This window comes from Hemiscyllium ocellatum, chromosome 14, assembly GCF_020745735.1.
Source record: "Hemiscyllium ocellatum isolate sHemOce1 chromosome 14, sHemOce1.pat.X.cur, whole genome shotgun sequence".
NCBI classification, from domain to species: Eukaryota; Metazoa; Chordata; class Chondrichthyes; order Orectolobiformes; family Hemiscylliidae; genus Hemiscyllium; species Hemiscyllium ocellatum.
In genome coordinates, this window is record NC_083414.1 from 13,370,169 (window position 1) to 13,397,059 (window position 26,891).

The following is a 26,891-nucleotide window of genomic DNA, read 5'->3' on the forward strand; positions in this document are numbered from 1 at the left end:
GACCTGGTGCCCATTAATAAATGGCATTGGGGAAAAGCCACAATGTGAGATAAGCCTGCAAAGGTGAGAACAGGAGTCACATTTTAGCCTGATTGTGGGGTTCAGAAGCCCATTGGGAAAGTCCTGCCCGATATCCCATCAGAATACCAAAAGATACTTCCAAAAAGTAACGGTGTAATAGGTTTCAGAGAAATTTAACGCAAGATTACATTGTAGATACTGGATTTCCCCATTACAGCACAGTAACAGGATCATGCAAAGTTAGAGCAATATATTTGAACTGGCAGTAGAAAAGATTCTTAGAATGGGAAATTCAGCAAGATTAAAGGACCGGTCCTGTCTGATATGTTAGACAATATTTCCTCCACACTGAATATAAGGCTTTTTCTTTTCCAATGTGAACTCTCAAAAGCCAGACAAATGGACTACCTTCAAGAAGCGATACAACGTTCAAATTCAATTTGCATTCACAAATGTATCAAAATATTCCAAGGCACTTCACACAAAAATCAGTACTGAACCAAAAGGACACAATTAGCAAATGTGATCGAAGTGTGGTCAAAGAAGTGAGTAGAAGAGAGTGCCTTAAAAATGTTCATGGGTGAAGGCCATAAAAAAAACTTTTTTAATAAGTTCACAGGACACAAGTGCTGCTGGCAAGACTAGCATTTATTGCCCATCCTAATTGCCCTTGAGAAGGTGGAGATGAGCAACCTTCTTGAACTGTTGGCCTTAGAGCAACAAATGCAATTCTTTCCTGGTGTTTCAAGGTTAAAAGTTATTTAAACACAAAAAAAAAGCAGTGACTTTGTTAAGAACACACCCACAGACTTATAGAAAGTGTAAAGAATAGACTTTTTTTTAAAAAACGGCTTTTATTTTGCTATTAGTATTGCTGGTAACTATTTACTGATACAGCCAAAAACACACCTATTAAACTGCAGGTGAGGTACATTCAGAACCTCAGATATATCTCCAATGTTAAAAACAAATCATAAAGGCAGGCAGTACATATACTAACATATGATAAATAGAAGGCATTGAACGCATGGCGTGGTTGACCATGCCAATCTGTTTACTGAGCTACTGGCCAGCTTTACTCCTCAAACTGAACAGTATCTCATATTTAATCAGCAAAGTGTCTGAGATCAAAGAGAGAACTCCCGCCTTTCCCCAACTCTTAGCCCTTCTCCAATTAAAATCTCCACATTGTACTAAGTATGTTAAAGCCCGATTTGGTTTACATCAGTTATCAATGTCAGAAAGTTACCAAGCTGTTATACAAATGAATTCAACTTTTATTTTTTTCCATTACACTTTTAAAAATTTCAGTGGAGGCTACAGTATTAGCGTTATGAAATCCAATTATACAAAAAGTTGAATTAAACTACATCTATAAACAATGGTGCCAAATTGACGACTTGGTTTGGTTCTATGTTGAGAAATACAGGCTGACGGAGTGCCATTTCCTACCAATAAGGCTGCACCTGTTCATTATGTAAAGTAGATAGGTCAAAAAAAACTTACAATAATGGCTAACCAAAGTTTAGGTGCATACATGCATATTGTAAAATTGACCAGAGCTATACATCAGCACACCAATGAGCTAGGAAATAAAAACCTTGATTGGCTTTTAAATATTGATAGCAAATGGAATAGTCAGGAACAGTGTTACAGATAAATGAGAGGCCAATATAATCAAGACACTATCATACTAAGTTTAACAAACATCAATTCAAGATTCTCTTTAGAAATCAAGTGACTGTAAGTGTGTGGTAGGATGCACTTGGTTTGCATTTTTGCTTTATAGAACACTGCAAAAGGCCTTATGCCTTGGGCGCTTAGCTTGCAAGGCAGCCCGTGTGGCCATTTCAAAAACTTCTCTCACTCCATCTTTAGTTTTTGCTGAGCATTCCATGTACCCATATGCGCAAATCTTGGTGACCATCTCTTTGCCTTCTTCGGGTTTTACAGGTTCCTGTATGAATGAGACAGAGGATTACTTAAAAATAAAACAAGAATGTACAATTCCTATCATAATTGGCTAACCTGCAAAAACAAAAACAGAAAGAACAGTTCTGTATTCACTATTACATTTCCAAATTGCATAGCACAAGGTTATCAAATTTACTTATTAGTAGGGTGGATTTTTATTATAAAAAAAAGCACAAACGTATTCAAGTTAACTAAGAATGAATGCTGTATGCTGAAAGTTCTGCTAATTTTTTTTAAAAAAAACCAACTATTTTTTCGCAGCATCATTCAGAAATGTTGGTGTGGAAACACAGTGGTGTTGAAGTAGCAAGAAACTCAAACCTTGGTCATTTTTCATGACAGAACATAGGCGTTCTGCAAAGCCTGTGTTTAGTCTCCCCATCATTGAGGAAGCCACATTGTGAACAGCAAAACATTACGTTAGATTGAATGAAGTGCAGAATACTTGCTGCTTCACCTGGAAGGTGAGTCTGGGGCCATGGATGACGTTGGTGGCATGTGGTAGTGAAGAGAAGCAACAGGTGGTAGGTAGCCAAATAGGTATTACACTTCTGCAATTGCACAGGAAGGTGCCATAGAACAGAAGGAGATGTTGGGAATGGCAGAGGAGTCTACCAGAGAGAGTGTCCCAGAGGAAAATGGTCCCTACAGAATGCTGGGACGAGGACGAGGAGAGAATGTGGCTCGCTGTGGCATCCTATTGGAAGCATCTTCAATATTAATACCACTTTTTCCTAGCTTCTAACAGTGCTGATAGCGTGTCACTGGACACAAAACTTTAACTCTGCTTTCTTCCCAAAGATGCTCTTGGTTTTGTTTTGGGTGGGGGAGAGAAAGAATATTGAACATATGGAATAGGAGAAAAAGTCTATTTCAGCTTGCTGAAGTTTGCTTTACCATTCAACAAGATCACAGCTTTTAAATATACATTCCTAACTACCCAGTAAAAAAGATCCACCTTCAGCTTAAACAGAATTCAAATGGTGCTGCTTCTACCATCTTGTAAGGCAGAAAATTACAAAGTTGCACAACTGGTTGAAAAATAGGCATTGCGATCTTAAAAAGGGCAATCTCAACTGAGAGTTTTGGAATGATCCACAAGAGCTAACATCCATTCCAAGTCCACCTTGTCAAGACTATTTAAGACCTTTATACACTTCAATCCAGTCACCCCTCACTCTTCTAAACTCCAACAGAAGTCCAGCTTATCCAAGCTATTGTCATTAAAATACCCAGTCATTCTAGGCAATCTATTAAGCTGCCCCAATTGCTTTCAATGCATTTATATCCTTCCTTAAAACTGCATACACACTACAAGATGCAGTCTCACTCATGCCCTGTATAACAAAAATAACATCCACCCTGATATTCAATTCCTCTCAAAAGGGTAGGATCCCAGTCACCTTGTTCTTTCTGTATGCACAGTTACCTTTTATGCTTCGTGCAGTAGAGCACCCAAATCCCTATGCTTATCAGAATTTCACTCATTAAGTAATACTGCTTTTTTTATTCTCCCTACCAAAACAAACACCCTTTATTTTGAAAATTTGAAAATGAAAGTTACAAGAAGAAACTTGTGACCAAAGGGGGAAAAAAAACATATGATTCCTTTATCACAACAGAAGCATCAAATCACTAAGCTGAATTTTATTGACAATAGTCAATTTACACCACCATATCTGAAAGCAGGACCGGATCCTATTTTGGCTAGTGATGGAACCCTCAGATTATCCTGCAGAGGCTGCTGTCTAATTAAGGACAGAGTCCTGCTCTCAAGAAATGAGTCAAATGAGAGGGCAGTCAAATTCTGCAGCAGTAATGTTGACACTGCAATACAGGCAAGGCAGCAGCTTCAAAGATCAGGGAAATTCAGACCCAGTGGAGCACTGACAATGCAACTACTGAGTCTCTCTCCCATGGGTGGAGAGAGTCCCTCAAAAGGGACCTGTGACCCCCACCAACCCTGAACATATACTGGCCGTCTCCCCACATAGAAGCAGCGTCACCTGACATAGACTAAAAACTTGCAGAAGCAAGAAGTGGTTTTTAAAAATAAGGCTTCTCATCACATACGAAGTGGCAGCAAATAATTTTAGGCTTTCATTCAGATACTTCTTTGTGCCACTTTCTCAGCCCTCCCAACCAATCATTAATGGGCTGATGAAATTCAATCCACTGCTCGTAAAAGCCAATACTGAAAATTTTCCTCTACGAACCTGCTTCATTTTTGCCAATTCTCTCCGTGTGTGCTCATCATTCCTCAGATCTTTTTTGTTCCCGACGAGAATAATTGGCACACTAGGGCAAAAGTGTTTCACTTCTGGGGTCCATTTCTCAGGGATATTTTCTAATTTGAAGAAAAAAAAAGTTAAAAACAGGAACATTTTTCTTTATAACATTAAATCACAGCATAGGAAGAGGCCACTCTGCCAATCAAGTCTATGCCAAACTTTGAGGCCATAAAATATAGAAGCAGAAGTAGACCATTCAGATCATCGCGTCTGCTCTGCCATTCAATGAGATCTCGGCTAATCTGATCATCCTCAATTTCATTTTCTTGGTGTTACCACTATAAAGGCAGTCAGCATGGCTTTGCGAGGGGCAGGTCATGCCTCACAAATCTTATTGAGTTCTTTGAGGAGGTAACAAGACAGGTTGACCAAGGTCGAGCAGTGGATGTGGTGTATATGGACTTCAGCAAGACATTTGATAAGGTTCCCCATAGTAGGCTCAGTCATAAAATCAGAAAGTATGGGATAAGGGAGATTTGGCTATCTGGATTCAGAACTGGTTGGCTGGCAGAAAGCAGAGAGTGGTTGTAAATGAAAAGTATTCTGCCTGGTGGTCAGTGTTGAGTGGGATCCCACAGGGCTCTGTTCTTGGGCCATTGCTCTTTGTAGTTTTATAAATGACTTGGATGAGGAAGTTGGAGGGGTAGGTTTGTAAATTTGCAGATGACACAAAGGTTGAAGGTGCCGTTGATAGTATTGAGGGCTATTGCAAGCTGCAGCACGACATAGACAGGATGCAGAGTTGGGCTGAGAAAGGCAGATGGAGTTCAACTTGGATAAATGCGAAGTGATGCATTTTGGAAGGTCAAACTCGAATGCTGAATATAGGATTAAAGACAGGATTCTTGACAGTGTGGAGGAACAGAGGGATCTTGGTGTGCAAATACATAGATCCCTCAAAGTTGCCACCCAAGTGGATAGTGTTGTTAAGAAAGCATAAGGCGTTTGGCTTTCATTAACAGGGGGATCGAGTTTAAGAGCTGCGAGGTTTTGCTACAGCTCTATAAGTCCCTGGTGAGACCACACTTGGAATATTGTGTCTAGTTCTGGTCGCCCTACTATAGGAAAGATAGAGGCTTTGGAGAGGGTGCAAAGAAAGTTTACCAGGATGCTGTCTGGACTAGAGGGCTTGCCTTATGAAGAGAGGCTGAATAAGCTCGGACTTTTCTCTCTGGAGGAGGAGGAAGAAGAGAGGTGACCTGATCGAGGTATACAAGATAATGAGGAATGGATAGAGTCAATAGCAAGAGACTTTTCCCCAGGGCAGGACTGACTGGTACAAGGGGTCATAGTTTTAAAGATATTAGGAGGAAAGTATAGAGGACACGTCAGAGGTAGGTTCTTTACGCAGAGAGTTGTGAATGCATGGAATGCGTTGCCAGCGGTGGTGGTGAAAGCAGAGTCATTGGGGACATTTAAGCGACTGCTGGACATGCAAATGGTAGCAGTGAGTTGAGGGGAGCATAGGTTAAGTTACTTTATTTTAAATTAGGATTACATCACAGGTGTAGTTGTTCTTGCTGGTGCCTTGTTGGAACAAGCTGAACAGTTACTGGACTGTGGTATTCACCCTATTCGCATTGCTGATGGTTATGAACTGGCTGCTCGCCATACCATTGAACACCTGGACAAAATAAGTGATTGTTATTTGGATCCACTGGAAAACTAAGAGCCCCTTATTCAAACAGCTATGACAACACTTGGCTCTAAAGTGCAAGTACAAATTGTAAGAACTGTGTTGATTTGTTTCAGCAATGCCCATGTAAAAATTGTAGTTTTATGTAGATTTTCCAAATGCAGCTTGCAATTGTGGCCATTTACTAAGGTATTAGGTAAGCATCTTGCCACAGAGAAGGTTAATGTGGTGCAAGAGTATTGTCATTTTGAACATCGTGAATCATTTATTAGTCGGTCCAATATTATATTTGAAATATAATAGTGATGAGGGAATTTTGCAATTAAGGGGATAGATAAAGATGTCAGTAACCATAACCACTAATTCTGAAAAAATGTGTTGTCTACACATTGCTAGGGTAAGGGATATCTTAGCAGCAGACAGCAATATCATTGTCCATATTAGAACAAACAATATGGGGAGTGGAATAAAGACAGCTTGTATTTATATAGTTCTTTTTAATCTTTTGGGACATTCAGAAGCACTTAACTGTCTTTCAAGTATATTTGAAGTGTAGTCACTGTTGCAATCTAAGAAATGTGGCATCCAGATTTTAAACACCATGTTCTCTCAGACCCCAGTATGATAATGACCTGAACCTGTTTTATTGATTACCAATATTGGCTGTGACATTAAAAATTACTTGACTACTTCTCTTTGAAAAGAGTATATTAGAGAGATACTTCACATTCAAGTAAGATCAGAAAGATGACATCAATTTTGACGACTCCTCTAGAAAAAGGGTTCTGCCTTTCATGTAGTACTTGCTCCATACTAACCTGGATTGTCAGTCTAGAATTTTGTGCTCGAGTCTCTGGAGTAGGACTTTACCCATAATTTTCCACCTCATGAATCTCTACTGATGAGCCATAGGTGTTGAGCTCCTCTTGTGATACTATCGGGAGTTAGGAGCTAGCTTAATAAAGCAGGAACTTGAGGTTATTCTAGAAGATGATTGAACCACATACAAACGTGCCCTGGAGAAAGATAGATGGGAAGACTTCATCTAAAAGAAGTGGTGTGGGAATGACTGATTCCTTTTCATGGGATATTAATGAAGAAACAAAGCACTGAAGGTGAATGTAACACAAAAGGGAGCATACATTGCAAATAGGTGTGTAAAACAAAAAAGATTAAAATTAAAATGAGAGAATCTATTAAGAATGCTGGCAGGTGGGACTAGATTGGGTTGGGATATTTGGTCAGCATGGACAGGTGGGACTGAAGGGTCTGCTTCTGTGCTGTACATTTCTATGACTCTAACCCCAGCACAACATCATGGGCCAAAGGGCCTGTTCTGAGCTTTATTTTCTATGTTCTAACTCTTAATCCCCTTACTGCTTGAAAATGTGTCTCGCTCAGCCTGAAATGCACTCACTCAATGAACAAGTCATGATAACTGTCTACAGTAAAAGATTTCACACATTCAGCATCCTCAGCAGAAATTCCTTCTCACTTGGTCCTAAATGGGCAAGCTCTTACTGAGATTTTGGCCTGATCATAGATATTCTTAAAAGGGAATACCTTTGTATATCTATGGTTTAGCCACTGGATAGACAGTTGGACAGCAATGCAGAGTGTTGCCAAAAGCATGGGTTAAATTCCATCATCAGCTGACGTGACTATGGAGGATTCTCCTTCTTGGCCTCTCCCCTCACCGGAAGTGTGGCTTGGTGATCCTCAGGCTAAGTCACCACCTGTCATCTCTAGCAGCCCTATGGTCTGGGAAGACTATGGTGACTAACTATTTTACCTTTCAATCATTCTGAACTCCAGAAGAACGGGGAGAACATTTTATTGACCGAAACAAACGTATCGTACTGTGCTCGGATGAAAAGAAAAGGATTGCCTGCAGAAAAAGAAGGGCTTTGGATTAGGGTAGACAGATTTTTATTTTAAAAAGACAGGAATCGGGCCAAAGTAGTCTAGACAACAGCCATTTATGAAATATATGAGCAACAAGCACAGACAACTGTTTGTCTAAGAGTATTCAAGACTGGATAAGGAGAAAAAAAAAGAGGGGCTTTTAACAGATACAAAAGGAGCAAATCAGGAAGATCCTACTGAAATGAACTTAAAGCAACTGGGAGACCAAAGAATGTATCAAAGAAAAAAAATAAACTGGTTGGGTAAGATTAGGTAGAATCCCAAAGATATTTTGTAAGTATATCACGGGAAAGAGAATAACCAGGCTAAGAGGTAAAAACAAATGACTGCAGATGCTGGAAACCAGAGTCTGTATTAGAGTGGTGTAAAAACACAGCAGTTCAGGCAGCATCCGAGGAGCAGTAAAATCGACGTTTCGGGCAAAAGCCCTGTATTCCTAATGAAGGGCTTTTGCCCGAAACGTCGATTTTACTGCTCCTCGGATGCTGCCTGAACTGCTGTGTTTTTACAGCACCACTCTAATCTAGACCCTAACCAGGTTAAGAGTCAGGCCCCTCTCAGGACCATGGACACAATTGGTGTGTGCAGCTGGAGGACAATGGTAAGGTGGTAAACAAGTCTTCACTGAGAGGATGAAGATTAGGTTGCAGAATTTTGGAAGCAGGACAGAGGATCTTTAGCAGTTTGACATGGGGAGAGAGAGGTATTGGAGAGCTTAAAATGTAGGGATGATTAGTAAGTTTGTGGATGATATGAAAATACCAAAGTTTTGTACAGCTCCAACATAAGCTCCCTGCTCTAATAATCTATGCCACAACATTAAGCCTTATCTATTCTAGTAGGTGTGCTGTCTGCTGCACTCAAAGATCTCTCAATTTCTCCAAGCTTCCTGGTGTCCTGCCATTCTTTCGAAGTACATCACTCACACTTATCAGGGTTAAATTTCATCTGCCACTAAATCTGCCCATTTGAACAACTGGTCTATATCTTTCTGTAACCGAAGACCTACTTCCTCACTGTCACTAGTCACAACTGGAGTACTCTGCACATCTCTGGTAACCACAGGAAGGATGTGATGTACTGAAGTGAGTGCAGAGGAGATTCATCAGGATTCTTCCTGGAATGGAGCAGTTTAGTGATGAAGAGAAGCTGTATGAGTGCAGATCGTTTTCTTTAGAGCAGGGAAAGCTGAGGGAGGAATTGAACTGTAAAGATTGTTAGGGATATGGGCAGAATGGATAGAAAGCAGTTGAAAGGTCAATAACCAAGAGACATCATTTTAAAAAAAAACAAAAAGCAGGTTAGAGGGGATCGGAGGAAAATCTTTTCACTCAAAGGGTGATGGGAAAGCACTGCCTGGGAGGGGAGGAAAGCTTACAACCTTTAAAAAAGTACTTGGAAGAACACTCCAAATGTCCTAATGTTCAAAGGTTATGGGCAAAGTGCTAGAAAGTTGGACTAATGTAGATTTTACAGTAGTTTTTGTCGGTGCAGATTTGATGGACCAAAAGAGCCTGTTCTGTATTGTAAGATTCTATTAATATCACAGCAGCTTCCAATTCCCAGATAAATGACACACAAATGCCTTCAAGTTATATAAATTCCCAACAAGATTTTGAGAACAGCAATGAAAAGTCAAAACCAATGACATTACCAATAGCTGAGAAGAACTAAAAAAGGCTTATGCACGAAACACTGTAACAGAATTAAAGCAAATGACATTACACATTAATAGCTGAGGCGCTAAGGTAAGGTTTTAGATATTAATAGCTAGTGCACTCTTAAATATAACAAGATAATGAATGATGAAACCTGGAAACAGATTTCTCAAAACAAAAGTTCAAAGTGGCAAGTTGGGTGCTCTCAATTGTACAATCCTTATTACAAAGCTAATGTATGTTAAACCATAATATCACTAATTTTTATTCAACAGGCATAGCTTTTTGTATTAGCATTAAAATTACCCTTCATTTAAAAGGGCGCTAATTTCTACATAAGCTAACCAGAATGAAGTGTAAAACCTAACAATGAACAAACACCAGTATCTGTAACCAACAATAAGAACTAAGATTAAACACACATACAATCTAGTATAATAAAGGAGTATATTCTTACCTAAACTGTCAGGGCTATCAATAGAAAAACACATTAGAATAACATCTGTATCTGGATAGGAGAGAGGCCTAAGCCGATCATAATCTTCCTGTCCTGCCGTGTCCCAAAGTGCCAGTTCAACCTAGAGAACAAAATAATTTTCAGAATATCAAATGTGGAATAATTAAAACACTCTCTCAATGAACTCTTGTATACACCGGACTGATAGTCAAATTGTTTTAAAATGTTTTATTCCCTTCAAGGAAATTCACTCTTTCGAATTAAATTATTCTTTATCAAGTGTCTGCTAAACTCGATTTTTCAGAGAGAAAAGCAAGCTTGCATATTGTGAGCCATTTAAAATAATGGATGAATATTGTACTCAAGAGTTTCTGAGATACTAATGTGGAGATTGTTGAAAAATTAAGGTCAGCAAGGATGATATCTGAAGAATGCAATACAGTTTCCTTTTGCATGGAGAAGTCTACCCTAACCAATCAGATAAAGCACAGAAATGTTGAAGACTTCCCTTATTGTGCCTCAACCCACCAACTTCATAATTCCATGACAAAACTACAGATCGTAAATACATCTAACGGGGAATACAAGAGGAGCGTGGTTAAAATGTGAAACTTGCTGCCACAGAGTAACTGAAACAAATGGCAGAAATGCATTTATTCAGTAAATAAAACTTGAGGTACAAAAGAGTGTCTGTTGGTAGGGTTGGATGAGGGAGGAGACTGGAGTGGAGCATATACAGATCAATTCAATTGAAAGGCCTGTTTCTGTGCTGAAATTTCAAGTAAAGTGACTTCACCACTGGAATAAATGGAGTCAGGGAGGGTCCCAGAAGACTGGAAAATGGCTAACAGAACCCTGTTTAAAATGAAGAGAATGAAGCAGAAGATAGAAAATAATAGGCCAGATATCTTGGCCTCAGTTGCCGTAAGATTTTAAAGAGCCCATTATTAAGGATGATATTGCACAGTACTTGGAAGTGCATGGTGAAATAGGCCGGAGTCAGCACAGCTTTGCCAAGGGGAGGGCATGCCTGACAAATATTAGAATTCTTTGGAGATAACTTGCAGGCAAGTTAGACAAAGGGGAGTCAGTGGATGTCATCTATTTTCCAGAAGGTCTCTTGACAAGATTTCGAAAAAGGAGGCTACCAGATAAGATAAAAGCCCATTGTGTTATGGGGAAAGGTACTGAAACAGACAGAGGATTGGCCGATTGGCAGAGATTGAGTACGAAGGGCCCTTTTCAGGACAGCAGCCAGAGACTCATGCAGTTATGCAAAGTTCAGAGTTGGGATCAAAACTATTCACATTATACATTAAAGATCTGGATAAAGGAACTTATAGCATTGTTGCTAAGTTGCAGACGACACAAAGTTAGGTGAAAGGACAGGTAGGTGTGGGAAGGCGTGTGAGGTTACGCACTTCGGTAGGAAGAGGTGATATGGAATATTTTCTAAATGGGGAAAAGCTTTGGAAGTCCGCAGCACAAAAAGGATTGAGAGGTGCTGTTCAAGATTCTCTCAAGATTAACATGCAGTTAAGGCCGTAAATGGAATGTTAACGTTCATCTCAGAACAACTAGAAAACAAGAGCAAGAATGTACTACTACAGCTCAAGGTTTGTATGAAGGCTTTGGCCAGGTCGCATTTGGAATATTGCCCTGAATCTAAGAACGGTATGGAAGGGAGCGGTTAAAGAGGAGGTCGGCGGTTTGAGGAGGAAGGAAATATTCAGAGGAGGTTTACACGAATAATTGTCCCAGTAAGGACTCTGGGGCTGTACTTGGGCACATGCAGAAAAGGTAACAGAATCGCATTGCGACTAACAGAATTCCAGGAGGCCTAGATAAAATGGATGTGAACAAATGCTTCTACGAGTAGGAGTGTCAGACAGAGGGCAGTCTCAGAGTGAAGGGACAACCCTTTAGAACTGGGAGGAATTTCTTCAGCCAAAAAAAAGAGCATGGTTAATCTGTGTAACTCATTGTCATAGGTGGTGGTGGAGGCTAAGTCATTAAGTGTACTTAAGACCGAGATATGTTCTTGATAGAAAGGGGATCGAGGATTATGGGGGAGAAATTAGGGGAATGAGTTTAAGAAACATATCAGCCATGATCGATGGGCCAAATGGCCTAATTCTGCTCCATATCTTAATGGTCTTACCAAGAGGAGAAAGAGGGATTTGGCCTGCAGAATTTATTCAACATAGGAACAAGAGAAGATCATGTGGATTGACATGAGTAGTTCATGTGAAAATAAAACTTTGGTTGTACTTTCTTCAACGTTCCAACCACTAGCTCCTTCCACTACCACCCAATTCTGAGATCTAACCATTAACATATGGAGAAAGTTCTACATATTTTGACCTTACAGGAAATACCAGGCAACACAATACACAGTAATTAAAAACTTGCAAATGATACTCAATGTATTAAGCAAACAGAACCATATCATTTATTACCAACCTGTTTTCCATCCACTTCAATATCTGCTACATAATTTTCAAAAACTGTTGGAACATACACCTCAGGAAACTGATCTTTACTGAAGACGATGAGTAGACATGTTTTCCCACAGGCACCATCACCAACTATAACCAGTTTTTTGCGTATGGCAGCCATCACTGTAAAGTGAAAATTACAGTTATAAGAGCACTGAATCACAAAATCAATTCTATTTTAAATACATATGATTCCAACAGTAAGGAGACTTTTGTTTATTTTTAAATCTGCAGATATTTGTGGTCTTAATTTGTAAGTTCATTTCATAAAAATTGTGAAGTAAAATTTGCAGTTAGCTTTTGAGCGTGACCTCTGTGGAAACACAGAGGGAATGACAAAAATTTAATACAGACGAGAAAATGAATCTGAGACTTTCTGGTGACCTGTTTGTCTTGAGTGGTCAATTTGTACTGTCTATTTATGATGACACTGATCCAATTCTCTGGCTTTTCAGATGAATAATGTATTTGTGATACAGCACTAGGTAAGATAGTTGCCAATACTTCTACTATACTTAAATGAGAAGCATCTTTTTCAGGCACTCATTTGTTGGTTGCCAATAATAAGGTTTCTGGTTTAAAAGGTTTAGACAATTATCAGGAAACACAATGAATGCATGATTAATTGATGCAACGTCTTTGAAAAGTGTGGGTGGCGCAATAGCTTAGTGCATCAAAGCTTCAGTATACTGTGGTCATCACACAAGTTTCTGTAGATTCTCCATTTATGAGGTTGCTAATCATGACATTACAATGGTATGGGAATGTACATGAACGCCAGGCAACATCAAGGAAAGCAAATAAAGATCCTATCAGCTGGCAGCAGCCCAAAAGGAATTCTCCAGTTGCTCCTCTCAACGGGAGACTAGAAAGGTGGTGGCCAGGGCGATTCAATATTGTAGAATATTTCAGTACTGAAGTGGCTAGCAAACAGCAAACAATTTTTTAAAACTTCACAAGTGGGGCTCATATTATAGCAGTGTGGTAGAGAATAGCATTCTTGCACACTGACCCAATACTGAAACCTAGATGTCCTACCGTGAAATGTAATCTTTAGTTTCAAAAATCAGCTCCCAATTTCCTGACAACAATAGCGTAGCTAGAAATATTCAGGTCAAACTTGGATTTTAACAAAGGCTTTCCTACCACTTAGGTCACTGGTCGTAGAAAATATTAATTTGCTCACGTGCATAATATGTTCTGTGGTAACAACTTTCTGCCTGACAAAAAGATTCAAATCAATTAACGTCGATATCAAAGTATCGTGCAAACGTATTCTCTGCACACTCAAAAGGAATTAGCAATTCAAGTCAAGGTTAGAAAAAAAAAGTAGCAAACAAAATTGTTAAATGAATGTACTATTCAGCAGATATAAAGCAACATTTTCAGCTGGTTACACAGAAGTAGATGTAGGAACAGTAAACAAAATCCAGAAGTATTACATACAAAAAAAATTGTTAACATTCTACAAAAAAAGTACACTGGTTATTTAACCTACAGTTAATTATTTTCAGTGTAAATCTGGAACATTTCCCTTCTATTTTGCCATTTGACTTTGTACTCGAGAAATATACTACAAAACCTTCCAAAACAGACCTATACTGTACTAACAGACAGTATAAATTGACCACTCCAGAGACAAACAAGTTGACTGACTGAAAATTCAGAAACTATGAAAGCATAACAAATATACAATTTAAACAAAACAACTCTCTTCATACCACAAATGTCCAAGCAAATATACTTAATGGAAGGCTGCCAAAGGTCATCTCCATCTAGTTCCAGCAAAGCATGCCAAACACAAAAAAAAGGCCCAAACACATTAAACAGTTTCATATTGAAGGCCCAGAGCTACTGTTAGCCATTCTGCCTCAACAAATCAGTGTCATTTTGCAAGTGAAGTATTCTAAATTGATTTCAGTACCTTGTCTTCAATGGTTTATTTTCTTTTCTCCAAAAGAAAACTAACTTGTGGTTTACACTGTGAAGTGTTTGAAAACTTGCAGAATGCAGTCCTTTAGTTTAGCGTCATCATTGGAGCTATTATTGCAACTTTTTCTGTTCTGCTAAAACAAGGCATTTTCCCCCAGTGCAACACAGAGGGCGCTTGTACAGTCTGACCTGCATAGCTCTTTATTCCAGACATATCAGATTGAAAGGATATTTCCACTGGGAAAAAAAACTATTCAAGCGGGTATGGATATTGCAGGAAAAGAAACCATAACTTTTGGCTCAAAAGCTCATGAGAAACATGTTGACATAAAGACATTACAAAACAAACTGAAAAGAAAAAGAAAGCATTAATAGTTGAACCACACTTACTACTTCAGTTAGTATGTTCTTTCCACCACCTCCAGAATACTTAACACTGCTAAGCAACCCTGGATACTAGTTCAAATAGGTGGATTGCATTTCAAAACCAGACGAAAATGGCATGCGGAACCAAAAGAGCCATTAAAGTATCCTCCTCCAGGCACTCCTGCCGCTCATGGTACTACCCACTGAACCAGTTTTTGTGCAGCAATATAAATTCATAAATTTTATGCATCTGTATAAACAAGTTTCAGTACTACAAAAAAAAATCCAATTTGGAAATGCTTTGGTAGTGGTGGTGTTCTGGCAACATGATTAGCTGTATAATTTGAAGGATCTGTATTCATGAGTCCAAATTGTTGGAGTCAAAGCTAATTTGCTACATTATACCAACATGGTATGTATTAATACACAAAAAAAAATCACCTGTGGCTGTAGTTCTTATTCATAAATTGCCACCTGGGTTTCTGAATACAACTCATCATTCTCCACTCTCTCAAAAAATTTGTCCTATCCCTGGGAAGAGCCTGACTAGAATGTGGAACTTGCAACTACATGAAGTTGCAGAGAAGAATAGCCTAGATATCTTTCAGGCAGAAAATAGACACGCTTATTAGGGAGAAAGGAAAGAAAGGACACAGTAAGATCAATTAGGGCAGGAGGCACTCAGAATAAAGACTGGCTCAGAACAGTTAAACTGTTTCTGTGCTGCAGATTACATATAAATTGCAATTGGGCACACCCTTAGGGTAATTTCAACAAGACAGAAGTTCCACAATTTCTATCCAGGATCATAGTCAGAATTGCTGATCGTGACTCATGCACAACCTTATAATGAAGCATGATGGGGGTGACAAGGCCCAAAATCTACTACAGTCAGTACAAAGAACGAACTATTCAACACCATATGCTAGACATCTAGTTAGCTAAACTAACCAAGTTCCAGGATACCCTGTGGAAGGTAATGTAAAGAAAAAATAAATTTCAGCTATTTGATCGAATGGTGTTATAAAATGGTGATGCATAATGATATTGAATGCAGATTTTTCATCTCCGACCTTTCAAATTTTGGACTGAGTTGACATCAAATTCACAATAAACAAAATCTCCATCAGTCTCTTAGGTACAAGCAACATACACAGACATCACCACTCTTACTAAACTCAGGGGGCTGAACCATAGATGCCTACATCTTGTATACTTCATATAATCAGCTTTTTATATATGTAGCTGAAAATGTGTTGCTGGAAAAGGACATCAGGTCAGGCAGCGTCCAAGGAGCAGGAGAATTGATGTTTCGGGCATGAGCCCTTCTTCAGGAAGCCCTTTTCATATACGTAACCAGGAAAACTAAAAGAATGTTAGGTCTTACTGCATTGGTGTGACCATAGCTGGGCTACTGCATGCAGGATGGGTCACTGTATTTGCATTAATCGGTTATTTGTTAACTGTTAATGCATTAGCAGCTGAGGGAAGGTTTACTAGACTAATCTGGGAATGAGCAGACTGCCTTATAAAGGAACAGCAAGATAGGCTAGGCATGTAGGCTCTGGATTTAAAAGTAAGAAGTGAATTAATTAAAACATACCAAGTTCCTAGAGTGACTTGACGAGGGGTTATGGAAAGGATATTTCCTCTTGTGGTAGAATCCTGAACTAAGGGTCATTGTGTTTTTTAAAAACCAGTCACCCATTTCAGACAGCATTTATAATCTTCAGGTTGTCTCACTTTGGAATTCCCTTTCTCAAAAGGACAGAAGATGCAGAATCTTTAAATATTTTTAAGTTCGAGGTAAATTTTTGATTACTAAATTTGGAATTGGGAGTTAAAAATCAGATCAGCCATGATCTTATTTAATAGCAGAGCCAAGTGCCTACTCTTGTTCCTTGCTTATATGTTATGAATACAACTCTCCAGCTTCTAAAGCATGGATAAAATCTTTGTTTTATTAACTACAAAGAACAAAAAAGCTTACATTTAATTCCCAATTGCTTAGATTTGGAATATTGTGTATGACTTCAATAGTCTGTATGGCTGATGTCATAGACTATGACAAAGACGACAACAGTATAATAATTGTATTGACTTGCACAAAAATATTGTTTACTGTGAACACCAATCTTCAAACTATTGCTATGTTCCATAAAAAGGTACGTCTGTAGGAATGTTGGTTAAGAAGTCAATTTAAAAGATGATGGAGAAGGTTTATAGAAATATAGAGTTCTTAAAAAGAAAGCAGATTTTATTCTGAAATGATCAAAGTTGTACACAAATGGTTCTGTAGGCTTCTCTACTGGAATTTAAATAAAACTAAATAATTAGACTTTTAAAAAATAACCAGCATTGCTGTCAATGCGTGGAATTTTTTCCCCAAACTAGAAAGTTTAAAAAAAAGGGAGGAGGTAAAACTACAGCAAACTGCTCAACGTGGAGAAATAAAGCTTGGAATAGAGAAACAGATCAGAATAATTTCTTAAAATGGAGATACAGCAGGAATTGCAGAAAAGGAAACAGTTTTAGGACCCCATGTGTACAGATCAATGACTAGTGCACTTCTACAACAGGCTGAAAGAACTTTGATCGTTATCTCATAGGGATTGAGCTAACATGTGGTCAGACCTTATTTGGAGAGCTGCACTCAGTTTTAGGCACCATGCCTTAAGAACAGTATATCAGTCTTGAAAGAAAAAGACTGGGTTCACCAGAATGATATGCTGATTTCCAAGGGTTACATTATAAAGACAGGTTGTACAAACTTTATTTTTAACTCTGGTCTGATGTTTAAGATCTCAGAATAAACTCTTGGAAATTGTTTCGTGTTTTGATAGCTTCTCTGCCACTACCCTTGACCAGGATGAGGGGGTACTGTACTAAAATGCACGTCAGACCAAAATCAGGACTCAATATTGCAAATCTGGAATTCTCTTGCCAATATATTCTGGTTCAATTGCTTCAAAATGAATAAAGAATTTTGTTGGGCCTTGTGTGGAGTAAAAGGTGGTAAAGAGAGTTGAAGCGCTAATTAACCTGAATCTGACTACCACAAGGCACAGTGGTTAGCACTGCTGCCTCACAGCGCCAGAGACCCAGGTTCAATTCCTGCCTCAGGCGACTGACTGTGGAGTTTGCACATTCTGCCAGTGTTTGCGTGGGTTTCCTCCGGGTGCTTCGGTTTCCTCGCACAGTCCAAAAACGTGGGGGTTAGGTGAATTGGTCATGTTAAATTGCCCAGCATGTTAGGGACAGGGGTAAATGTAGGGGAATGGGTCTGGGTGGACTGTGCTTCAGTGGGTCGGAGTGGACTTGTTGGGCCAAAGGGCCTGTTTCCACACTAAGTCATCTAATATTAAATAGTCTTCTCCCACTTCTATGTATTCAATCTGCAATAAAGAAAAATGAAAAATCTTGACTACAAAAGGTGAGAAAATATCCTCACTTCTCACCACACACACTGACAGCATTTTGGTTATTCTCATCTACAAACAGATTGCAGAACCAGTTGCAATGATAGAAGACTGTTAAAATAATTTTCTGGTGAAAACTTTAAAAGCAATAATCTAAAATCATTCTAAATTTGCTTTTGTCAAAACTTCAATTCCAGAAAACAAAACCACTACTTTTAGCTTTAAACAGGTTTTTGAAAGACTCTCTTTTGGCTATGAACAAAAGTAGAATCAGAATCCAAATAGCAATAAAAGAGAGAGAAAGGAAAAAGTAGGGATAAAAAGGACAGGTCATTCAGATATGGATAACACATAAAAGATGAGAGGACCAGCACTTTGGAAAAGGTAACCATATCAACAGGCTTGGGCGGGGGAAAGAGAGAAATAGATGAAGAATGCAAGATAATACACAAGATTAGAAAGCTTGCAAACTACAGTTAAGTGAATATTAGCAACAATATTGGAGGTGATGCAGTTTGATAGCAAAAAGAGAAATATCACTTACTCCTCAGCAAATGAGAAACTAAAAAAAGGAGAGAAATATGGCAAACAAATAACAAGCAAAAATCGCAAGTCAGCAATTAAAATGCTAACAAAAGCACTGAAATTTATTTTTAGAGGTATCAAATGAAAAATTAGTGGTTATCACGTAAATTGCAGAGTTATACAAGACCCTGAAGTTAACTGTCGTGCATGGCCTTTGTATGCACATTAGATTTAAAAAAATGGAACTGGAGAAAATACAAAAGATTTTCAAAATATTGCAAAATAAGTTGAAGAGTATAGCTATTTGGAAAAGTTGAAAAGTTTCTTTCCCCCCTTTTTCTTTAAAAAGAATAGAAAAAGCTTAGAAGCAGCCCAGGTGGTCTTTGTGGATACATGGACAGAATATGGCCTCAGCTTTCAATTCTGGATTTGCCACAAATTCAAGATAGTCAAGGAAAATAAGAACAGCTTTATTTTTAAATGAGAATGAGTAGAATGTGAAACTGGCTACAACAGGAAGTGGTTGAATTAAATACTTTGGATGCTTTACACATGAAACTCAAAAGGACACAAGAGAAAGGGGATACAAAAAAAATGCAGAGATACGCAGATGAAATGGAAGGAGACCAGGCTGGTGCTGACCAGTTGGGTTGAATAGTCTGTTTCTGTTATGTAGATTTTTATACAACTTTATGTGGCTACTCAATACTGGCTTCAGTTAATATTGGAAAATGTAGAATATGAAGATTTAAAACAAACGTTAGGAAATGATTTTGAAAAAAATCATGGAACATAAGCCTATCAATGCTTGTAAAGAAGAGGTTTGAGTGGATGAGTAAAGTGGGGGGCAACAATGTGAAATCACAGCCATTAATTATGCATGTTATTACCTTGCCGATATGTTCCAAGTCAGTGGGAAAGTTTTAAAAAAGGTGAAAACAGCAGCGAGACTAGGATACAATAGGGAGAGGTTGGATAGGCTAGGGTTGTTTTCCCTGGAGCGTCGAAGGCTAAGGGGTGACCTTAGAGGTTTATAAAATCATGAGGGGCGTGGCCACGGTAAACAGACAAGTTGGAACACCAAGGGAAGCCATTTTGGTTCAGGGTTCACGTTCTTGCTCTCTGTTAACCTCCTATTTCCAATATTGCTTCTGTTCATATCTCATTCCCTGACACTCCAGAATGCAGTAATGAGTAAGAACAGCATTGTCAAAAGATGCTAAACCAAGGCCTGATCCACTCTCTCAAGGGGTCACCAAGTTTAGTGATACCCTTTGAAGAGTAAGGAATTTCTCCCCCAGAGTCTTGGTCAATACTTAACCAACATGTGGCCATTTATCTCATGGTACAAAACAAGATCCTACAGGTAAATTGGCCATTTCCTTTCCTTCTTTATTCTGCATGGAATGTTGGGGTCATGGGCAATATCACTATTTGTTGCTCATCTCAAGTTGCTCTATAGGACAGTTAAGATGGCGAGTCAGGGTCAGAGTCAGAGTCAATCATATTATTGGGGTCTGGAGTAGGCCAGTTGAGATTGGCAGATTTCCTTCTCTGAAAAGGAAAAGCAGAGTGGACTAGATGAGTTTTTAAATGACAGTACTTAAATGGTCACCATTACACTAGCTTTTATTGAATTCAACCTTCACCATTGGCCTTGGAGGGATTCAAACACAAGTCCTCAGAATAATGCAAACCAAAAGAACAAAAGGATGCTGGAAATCTGATACAAAGAAAGAAATTGCTATCAAATCTCAACAGATCTGGCAGCATCTATGGGAAGAAAGCAGAGTTAAATGATTCAAGTCCAGTAACTTTCTTACTCTTCTTACTGCAGATACTGCCTGAACTGCTGAGTTTAAATCAGCAATTTCTGGTTTTGTTCCTCAGAATATTAACCAAGTTCACCTTCTGAGTCACCACCTCCCCTGCAGTGACTACATTTTTTAAAAAGTGGTTTTCAATGGCAGTGAAGCACTTCAGAATGTTCAGAAGATGTGAAAGTCTCTAAACTCCCTTCTGCTGCCATTTTAATTGTAAGCACTTTGTCTACCCAGGTTATGGAAGGTGGTCAGGTGAACAACTAAATGTTCATACATAAATGAATGGAGATGTCGCAAAAGTCGGCGTGCGTGTTCCAGCAGCTATAAACCAACGTTACAAGTCTGTGAACGATCTGTGACATACATTTACACAGCCTAAATGTCCTAGTTAGAAAGAAATATGTCTCCTCAATCACGGCCATAAACAATTCTGGCAGTTTTAGTTTGGAGTTGTAGCAGGTTGTGCAAATTCTTTTTGGAGCTAGCCACTCAAGTTCAAACTAAAAATCTATCTTGGGTAGAAGGCAACATGGATAGATGAAAACAAAAATTAGAACACCAAACTAGAGAGAAGCAAGACCACATCTGCTGTAGTGCATGCATTTTTGGTCTCCACATTGAAAATAAACTTGCAGTGGTGGAAGTACAGCAAATATTAACTAAATTAGTCCTTGGGAGGAGGGGATTGTCTCATGGTGACAGACTGAACAAATTGAGTTAACATTCTCTGGATTTACAGCAAGCAATTTCATTCAAAATGTACATTATCCTGAGGGGCTTGATATTTAGATGCCAAGAGATTTGATTCTCTTACTCGCAGAAACAACCTACTGGAGCACAACCTCAGGATAAAATAAAAGTAAATATTTAGGACTGGGAAAAGGAGAAGTTGCTTTACCCAACGCGTTGTGAAGTCTCCATTGCCGAAGGTTGGGATAGATAAATTGTCTTTTAGAAAATCAAGAGATATGGGATGTAGACAAGAAAGTCGAGTAGAAGCCCAAAATCAGCCATTATCACAGAGAGCTAGCTCAATGGGCAATATGATCTTCTAATTATACTTCATGTGTTCACATATGCGATGTGTCAAGTTCACAAATTAAAGTGACTGCTTATCTTGGTGCAACATAGAACATTACAGCGCAGTACAGGCCCTTCGATGTTGTGCAGACCTGTGAAATTAATCTGATGCCCATCTAATCTACGTCGTTCCATTATTATTCATATGTATGTCCAATGCCTATTTAAATGCCCTTAACGTCAGCGAGTCTACTACTGTTGCAGACAGGTCTTTCCACACCCCTACTACCGAGTAAAGAAACTACCCCTGACATCTGTCCTAAATCTGTCCCCAGAGGAAAAAGGCTCTCACTGTCCACCCTGTCTAACCTTCTGATTATCCTATGTGCCTTGATTAAGTCACCTCTCAACCTTCTTCTCTCCAAAGAAAACAGCCTCAGTTACCTCAGCCTTTCCTCGTGAGACCTTCCTTCCATACCAGGCAACATCCAAGTAGATCTCCTCTGAACCCTTTCCAAAGCTTCAACATCCTTCCTGTAATGCGATGACCAGAACTGTACGCAATACTTCAGATGCGGCCTTACCAGTGTCTTGTACAGGTGAAGCTTGACCTTGTGGCTTTGAAACTCAATCCCCCTACCAATAAATGCCAACACACCATATGCCTTTTTAACAACCCTATCAACCTGAATGGCAACTTTCAGGGATCTATGTACCTGACACAAGTCTCTCTGTTCATCTACACTGCCAAGAATTTTACCATTAGCCCAGTACTCTGCATTCCTGTTACTTTGCTTCTAAAGTGCACTACCTCACACTTTTCCGCATTAAACTCCATTTGCCACTTCTCAGCCTAGCTCTCTATCTTATCCATATCCCTCTGTAACTCACAACATCCTTCAGCACTATCCACAACTCTACCTACCTTCGTGTGATCTGTAAATTTACTAACCCAAGATATTGGAGGTTGTCCTCTGACAAGTCTCACATCAGGAACATTTCAAATTTTTTTAAAAAATAAAGCCACTTGGAAACAACTAAACTGCATTAAAATCGATTTAACATGATGTAGGTAAGAAACAATTTGTCTCGTTTTATTGCTGACTTTGCCATGCAAAAACGTTACTCTATCACCAAACCAAAAGGCTTCTGATCACAGCATAACTGTCTACATAAACATTTTGTTCTAACATCAGAAATTCTAATTGTACTTTTGGCTTATGGCCCCCTTAAAATGATGAGCAAGCTGGATTTCTGTTTAAAGAGTTAACATCATGCGTAATGATTCAACTGATAAACACGGAAACCAAATTTCAGGGACAAATTCTAACACTGAATAACAATTTTGTTATTTCAAAACTGTGCTGGAAAGCAACATTGGAAATAAAATGCCAAGCCATGCGGGAAAGAGAAATATATTAGGACAAATCTTCACAGCCAACTTGCACACGTTGCAATTAATTTTACCACTGCATTTTTTTTTAAATAAAAGGCTTTCATTTATAGATATTTTCAATCAACTTGTTCAGATGGGTCATGCCACACTTCTGGTACAGGCAGGACTTGAACCTGGACCACTGAGTCAGAGAGAGGGACGACTGCCTCAAGCTTGCATTTATATAAGCGTCTTTACAATACCATGACACCCCTATGACTTTCCAAATCACTTTATGAAAATACCTTTGAAATGTAACTTCCAATATAGGGAAAGAATTAAGTTTGGGTTGCGTAACATAAGGCTCAGTTAGCATGACTTTGACGAGATAAGAACATGCAGTAGCAATGAGGTGCTGGAGGCAAGGACTGTGGGTTAACAAGGTGAAAAGCATCCATTATGTAATGCCAGTTAACAAGGTTAAGAACATACATTGCATAATGCCAGATGGCATAATCCTTACCACTGATGCTCGCTGAAGTGGTGGAGGCTAGTACAATTACAACATCTGGATGGGTATACTAATAGGAAGGGTTTAAGAGGGATATGGGCCAAATGCTGCCAAACGGGACTAGAATAATCTGGTTGGCATGTACGGGTTGGGCCAAAGGGTCTGTTTTCATGCTGTACAGCTCTATGATTCTATAGCACCTCAACAGTGCAGCACTCCTGTAACAGTGTTTGCAGAAATTACAAACAATTATCTTTTTATCCAACTAAAACCTGTCAATTTTTTTTAAAAAAGGCATCGCAAGTCACTCACACACACTTAAGTGAAGTACTGGTACTGTGCTGAAAGAAGATGCTATTACTTGATCCCATGGTATACATTCTAGGATATTGTAAACAGGGAGACAAAGCTTAAATATGTGTAATTTGAATTGTAAACAACTTTACAACACAATTTCTCAAACACTAAAAGATGTTTACTTTATACTGCCAGTATTGCTCATGGGGAGGTGGGAATGTGGAGTAAATCAGATCCTTACAGTATGGGGGAGCAGGCTCAATTGTCTCCTTACGCCCTGAATTCATTTTTTTTGTAGACCACAACACAAAAGACAAAGACAATTCAAGTTACTAATACAAATGGTACAGGTCTACTCAAAATTATTAAATCCACAGAATGTTCCATTTTCTGGAGGTCTGACCAAGTTTCCAGAAAAACTGAAAGTTTACAGGGAAATTCACCACTCAGACTGCCATGTCCACATTGCTGTTTCTATCCTGGATAAAGCTTAAGGGAGTTAAGTTCTGCAATTTAGTTGTTTGGAGCAAATAATCTTACGAAAGCAAACTTTTTCCAAATTTAGGTGATGTAGCACTAAATTTGGCTCATATTGGATATTCAAATGCTCAAGGAGAAAGTGAGGACTGCAGATGCTGGAGATCAGAGCTGAAAATGTGTTGCTGGAAAAGCGCAGCAGGTCAGGCAGCATCCAAGGTTTCCTGAAGAAGGGCTCATGCCCGAAACGTCGATTCTCCTGCTCCTTGGACGCTGCCTGACCTGCTGCGCTTTTCCAGCAACACATTTTCAGCTATTCAAATGCTCAGCCAAGTTAAATATATGCATTTAGTTAATCCAATGTATAAAAAGAGCAGCTCTTGTATTAACATTTTGTTAGAAGCATGATCTCACGCGCAAAGTTACCCAAAACATTAATCTTGCTGAGAGATTAGAAATGAAACATTGTACACCTACATTGCCTCTACCGTATTTCACAATCCGGATTAAATGGCTAAAAGTACTGTAGTGGACTGATGTAACTAGCAATTTCCTCTACTTCATGTTACAAATAGGCTGTTCAGTTCAAAGTTCAAACCATTTCCTGTTTTGGCCTCACTTCAAGGCAATTAAGTGCTAAGCTCTGGAGTGCCTCTCAGCAGTACATTCAAAGTACTAAACAGCAAGACAGGTGACAGAAATATTCATAAAACTGGTAAACATGTTCATATGTAAGAATCAAAGTTATGTAATAATTCAATTAAGTACACTCTGTTAAAGATGCTGAAAGATTTCATCCTGCATTATACTCATCTGACTCTGGAAGGCTTTGCTAGATTTAATTACATCCATGTGCAAAATGACAGAAATAGATATTTTTATCCTTGTCATCTGCCAGAAACTGCAAAGGGTGAAGATCAAGAAAACACCCCAATTTAAAGGGTGGCTATTTCACAACCATCACAGGATTTAAAAACAAAAATCTGGTACCCATTGGAAGTTGAAGTTGCACAAAACAGATTTACAATCAATTCCTCCATTAAAACTCAAAAAGGAAAAAGCTTCAAAAATCTCTAGACTGAATTAACATGCAGCCGATCACCATATAGGATGCTGATATGATTGAGCTCAAAAACTTCTTTCCTGTAGAGGGAGGAGGAAATAAGAGGAGAAAGACAGACTTGTATTTAGATAGCATATTTCACAATTTTAGAACACAGCTGTTGTGACATAGGCAATACAGCAAATTGCACATTGCTATTTCCCAGAAATAGCAATTAAACAAAAAGATCAGATAACTTGTTTTAAGCATCATAGAGATGTACAGCATGGAAACAGACCCTTCGGTCCAACCCGTCCATGTCGGCCAGATATCCCAACCCAATCTAGTCCCACCTGCCAGCACCCGGCCCCATATCCCGCCAAACCCTTCCTATTCATATACCCATCCAAATGCCTCTTAAATGTTGCAATTGTACTAGCCTCCACCACTTCCTCTGGCAGCTCATTCCATACACGTACCATCCTCTGTGTGAAAAAGGGGTCTGGTCAGTTTTCAGTCACAGCTCTATGTTGGTTAACAGAGTAGAGCATGGTCAATCCTGTAGGTTAGAGGTTTGATCTTGGCCATGAGAAAGCAAAGATAAAAGAAATTAAATAAGATGATTTCTGAAACCGAAGACCTGCACTAAATTCACTAATACTTGTATCATTTCCATCTCTTTGCCCGGTGGTGCTTTCTGCCATCTTGGCCCATGCTCTAATTATGTTCTGCAGTGACTCCACCTCTCCATCATCACCTAAGATCTTTAAGATGCTCCTTACAACCCAACTCTTTGACCAAGCTTTTTGTCACCCAACCCAAGATCTCCTGTGGTTTGGCATCCATTTTTCTCCACTATGTGAGAGGAACTGCCTTTGGATATCTGCATCCACTGGAGGGCCTGAATTTAAAGTTGCTTTACAATATATTTTAAAAAAGTGTAAATAGAACAAACAGACTTGCATTAATATAATTCTTTTCACCACTGGCCATCTCAAAGTGATATGATGTGAAGGTGCCGGTGTTAGACTGGGGTGGATAAAAATCAAATTATATGACACTAGGCTATAATCAAAACAGGTTTATTTGAAACTGCAGGCCCCCAGGGGCCTGATCTTTCCTCAGCTGCCTCAGGAAGTAGTGAGGGCTCCAACAGCTTGTGGTTTTAAATAAACCTGTTGGACTATAACCCAGTACCATGAGATTTTTAACCATTTCAAAAGGGGATTTACAGCTAATTACTTAGTTACTTTCAAATTTAGCCACCCATTATCATGTAAGAAAGTCACCAATTTACATAGAACTAATTTCTACTTTTTTAAAAAAAAGTGATAACGACCAAATTATCTTATTTGTTGTGTAAATTTCTGCTAGTTATTTATATAAAAAGGATTGGATGTGAATGTAGGAGGAATGGTTAGTAAATTGACACATGACACCAAAATTGTGGTGTCGGGGTCAGTGAGGGTGGTCATCTCAGTACAACAGGACCTTGAATAGATGGGCTAAGGAGTGGCAGATGGAGTTTAAATTTAGCCAAGTGTGAGGTGTTGCATTTTAGTAAAGCAAATCAGGGCAGGACTTACACATTTAATGATTAAAAAGGTCCTGGGGAGTGTTGCCAAACAAGAGACCCTGCACTT

At 38.9% G+C, this 26,891-nt stretch overlaps 1 protein-coding gene across 2 annotated transcripts in view; it reads right to left on the minus strand.

Annotated features, from left to right (window-relative positions):
• Positions 1-651: 651 nt before the first annotated feature.
• The window catches only part of LOC132822248 (transforming protein RhoA), a 59,915-nt gene continuing 33,675 nt past the window's right edge, over positions 652-26,891 (minus strand). For both annotated transcript variants that reach the window (XM_060835374.1, XM_060835375.1), the window contains exons 2-5: positions 12,427-12,584; positions 9,964-10,084; positions 4,212-4,342; positions 652-1,978 (exon numbers count right to left, since the gene is read on the minus strand). In XM_060835374.1, coding sequence (XP_060691357.1) covers positions 1,805-1,978; positions 4,212-4,342; positions 9,964-10,084; positions 12,427-12,582 — 582 coding nt within the window. In that variant the 5' untranslated portion in view covers positions 12,583-12,584 and the 3' untranslated portion in view covers positions 652-1,804. The remainder of the gene's footprint in view (positions 1,979-4,211; positions 4,343-9,963; positions 10,085-12,426; positions 12,585-26,891) is intronic.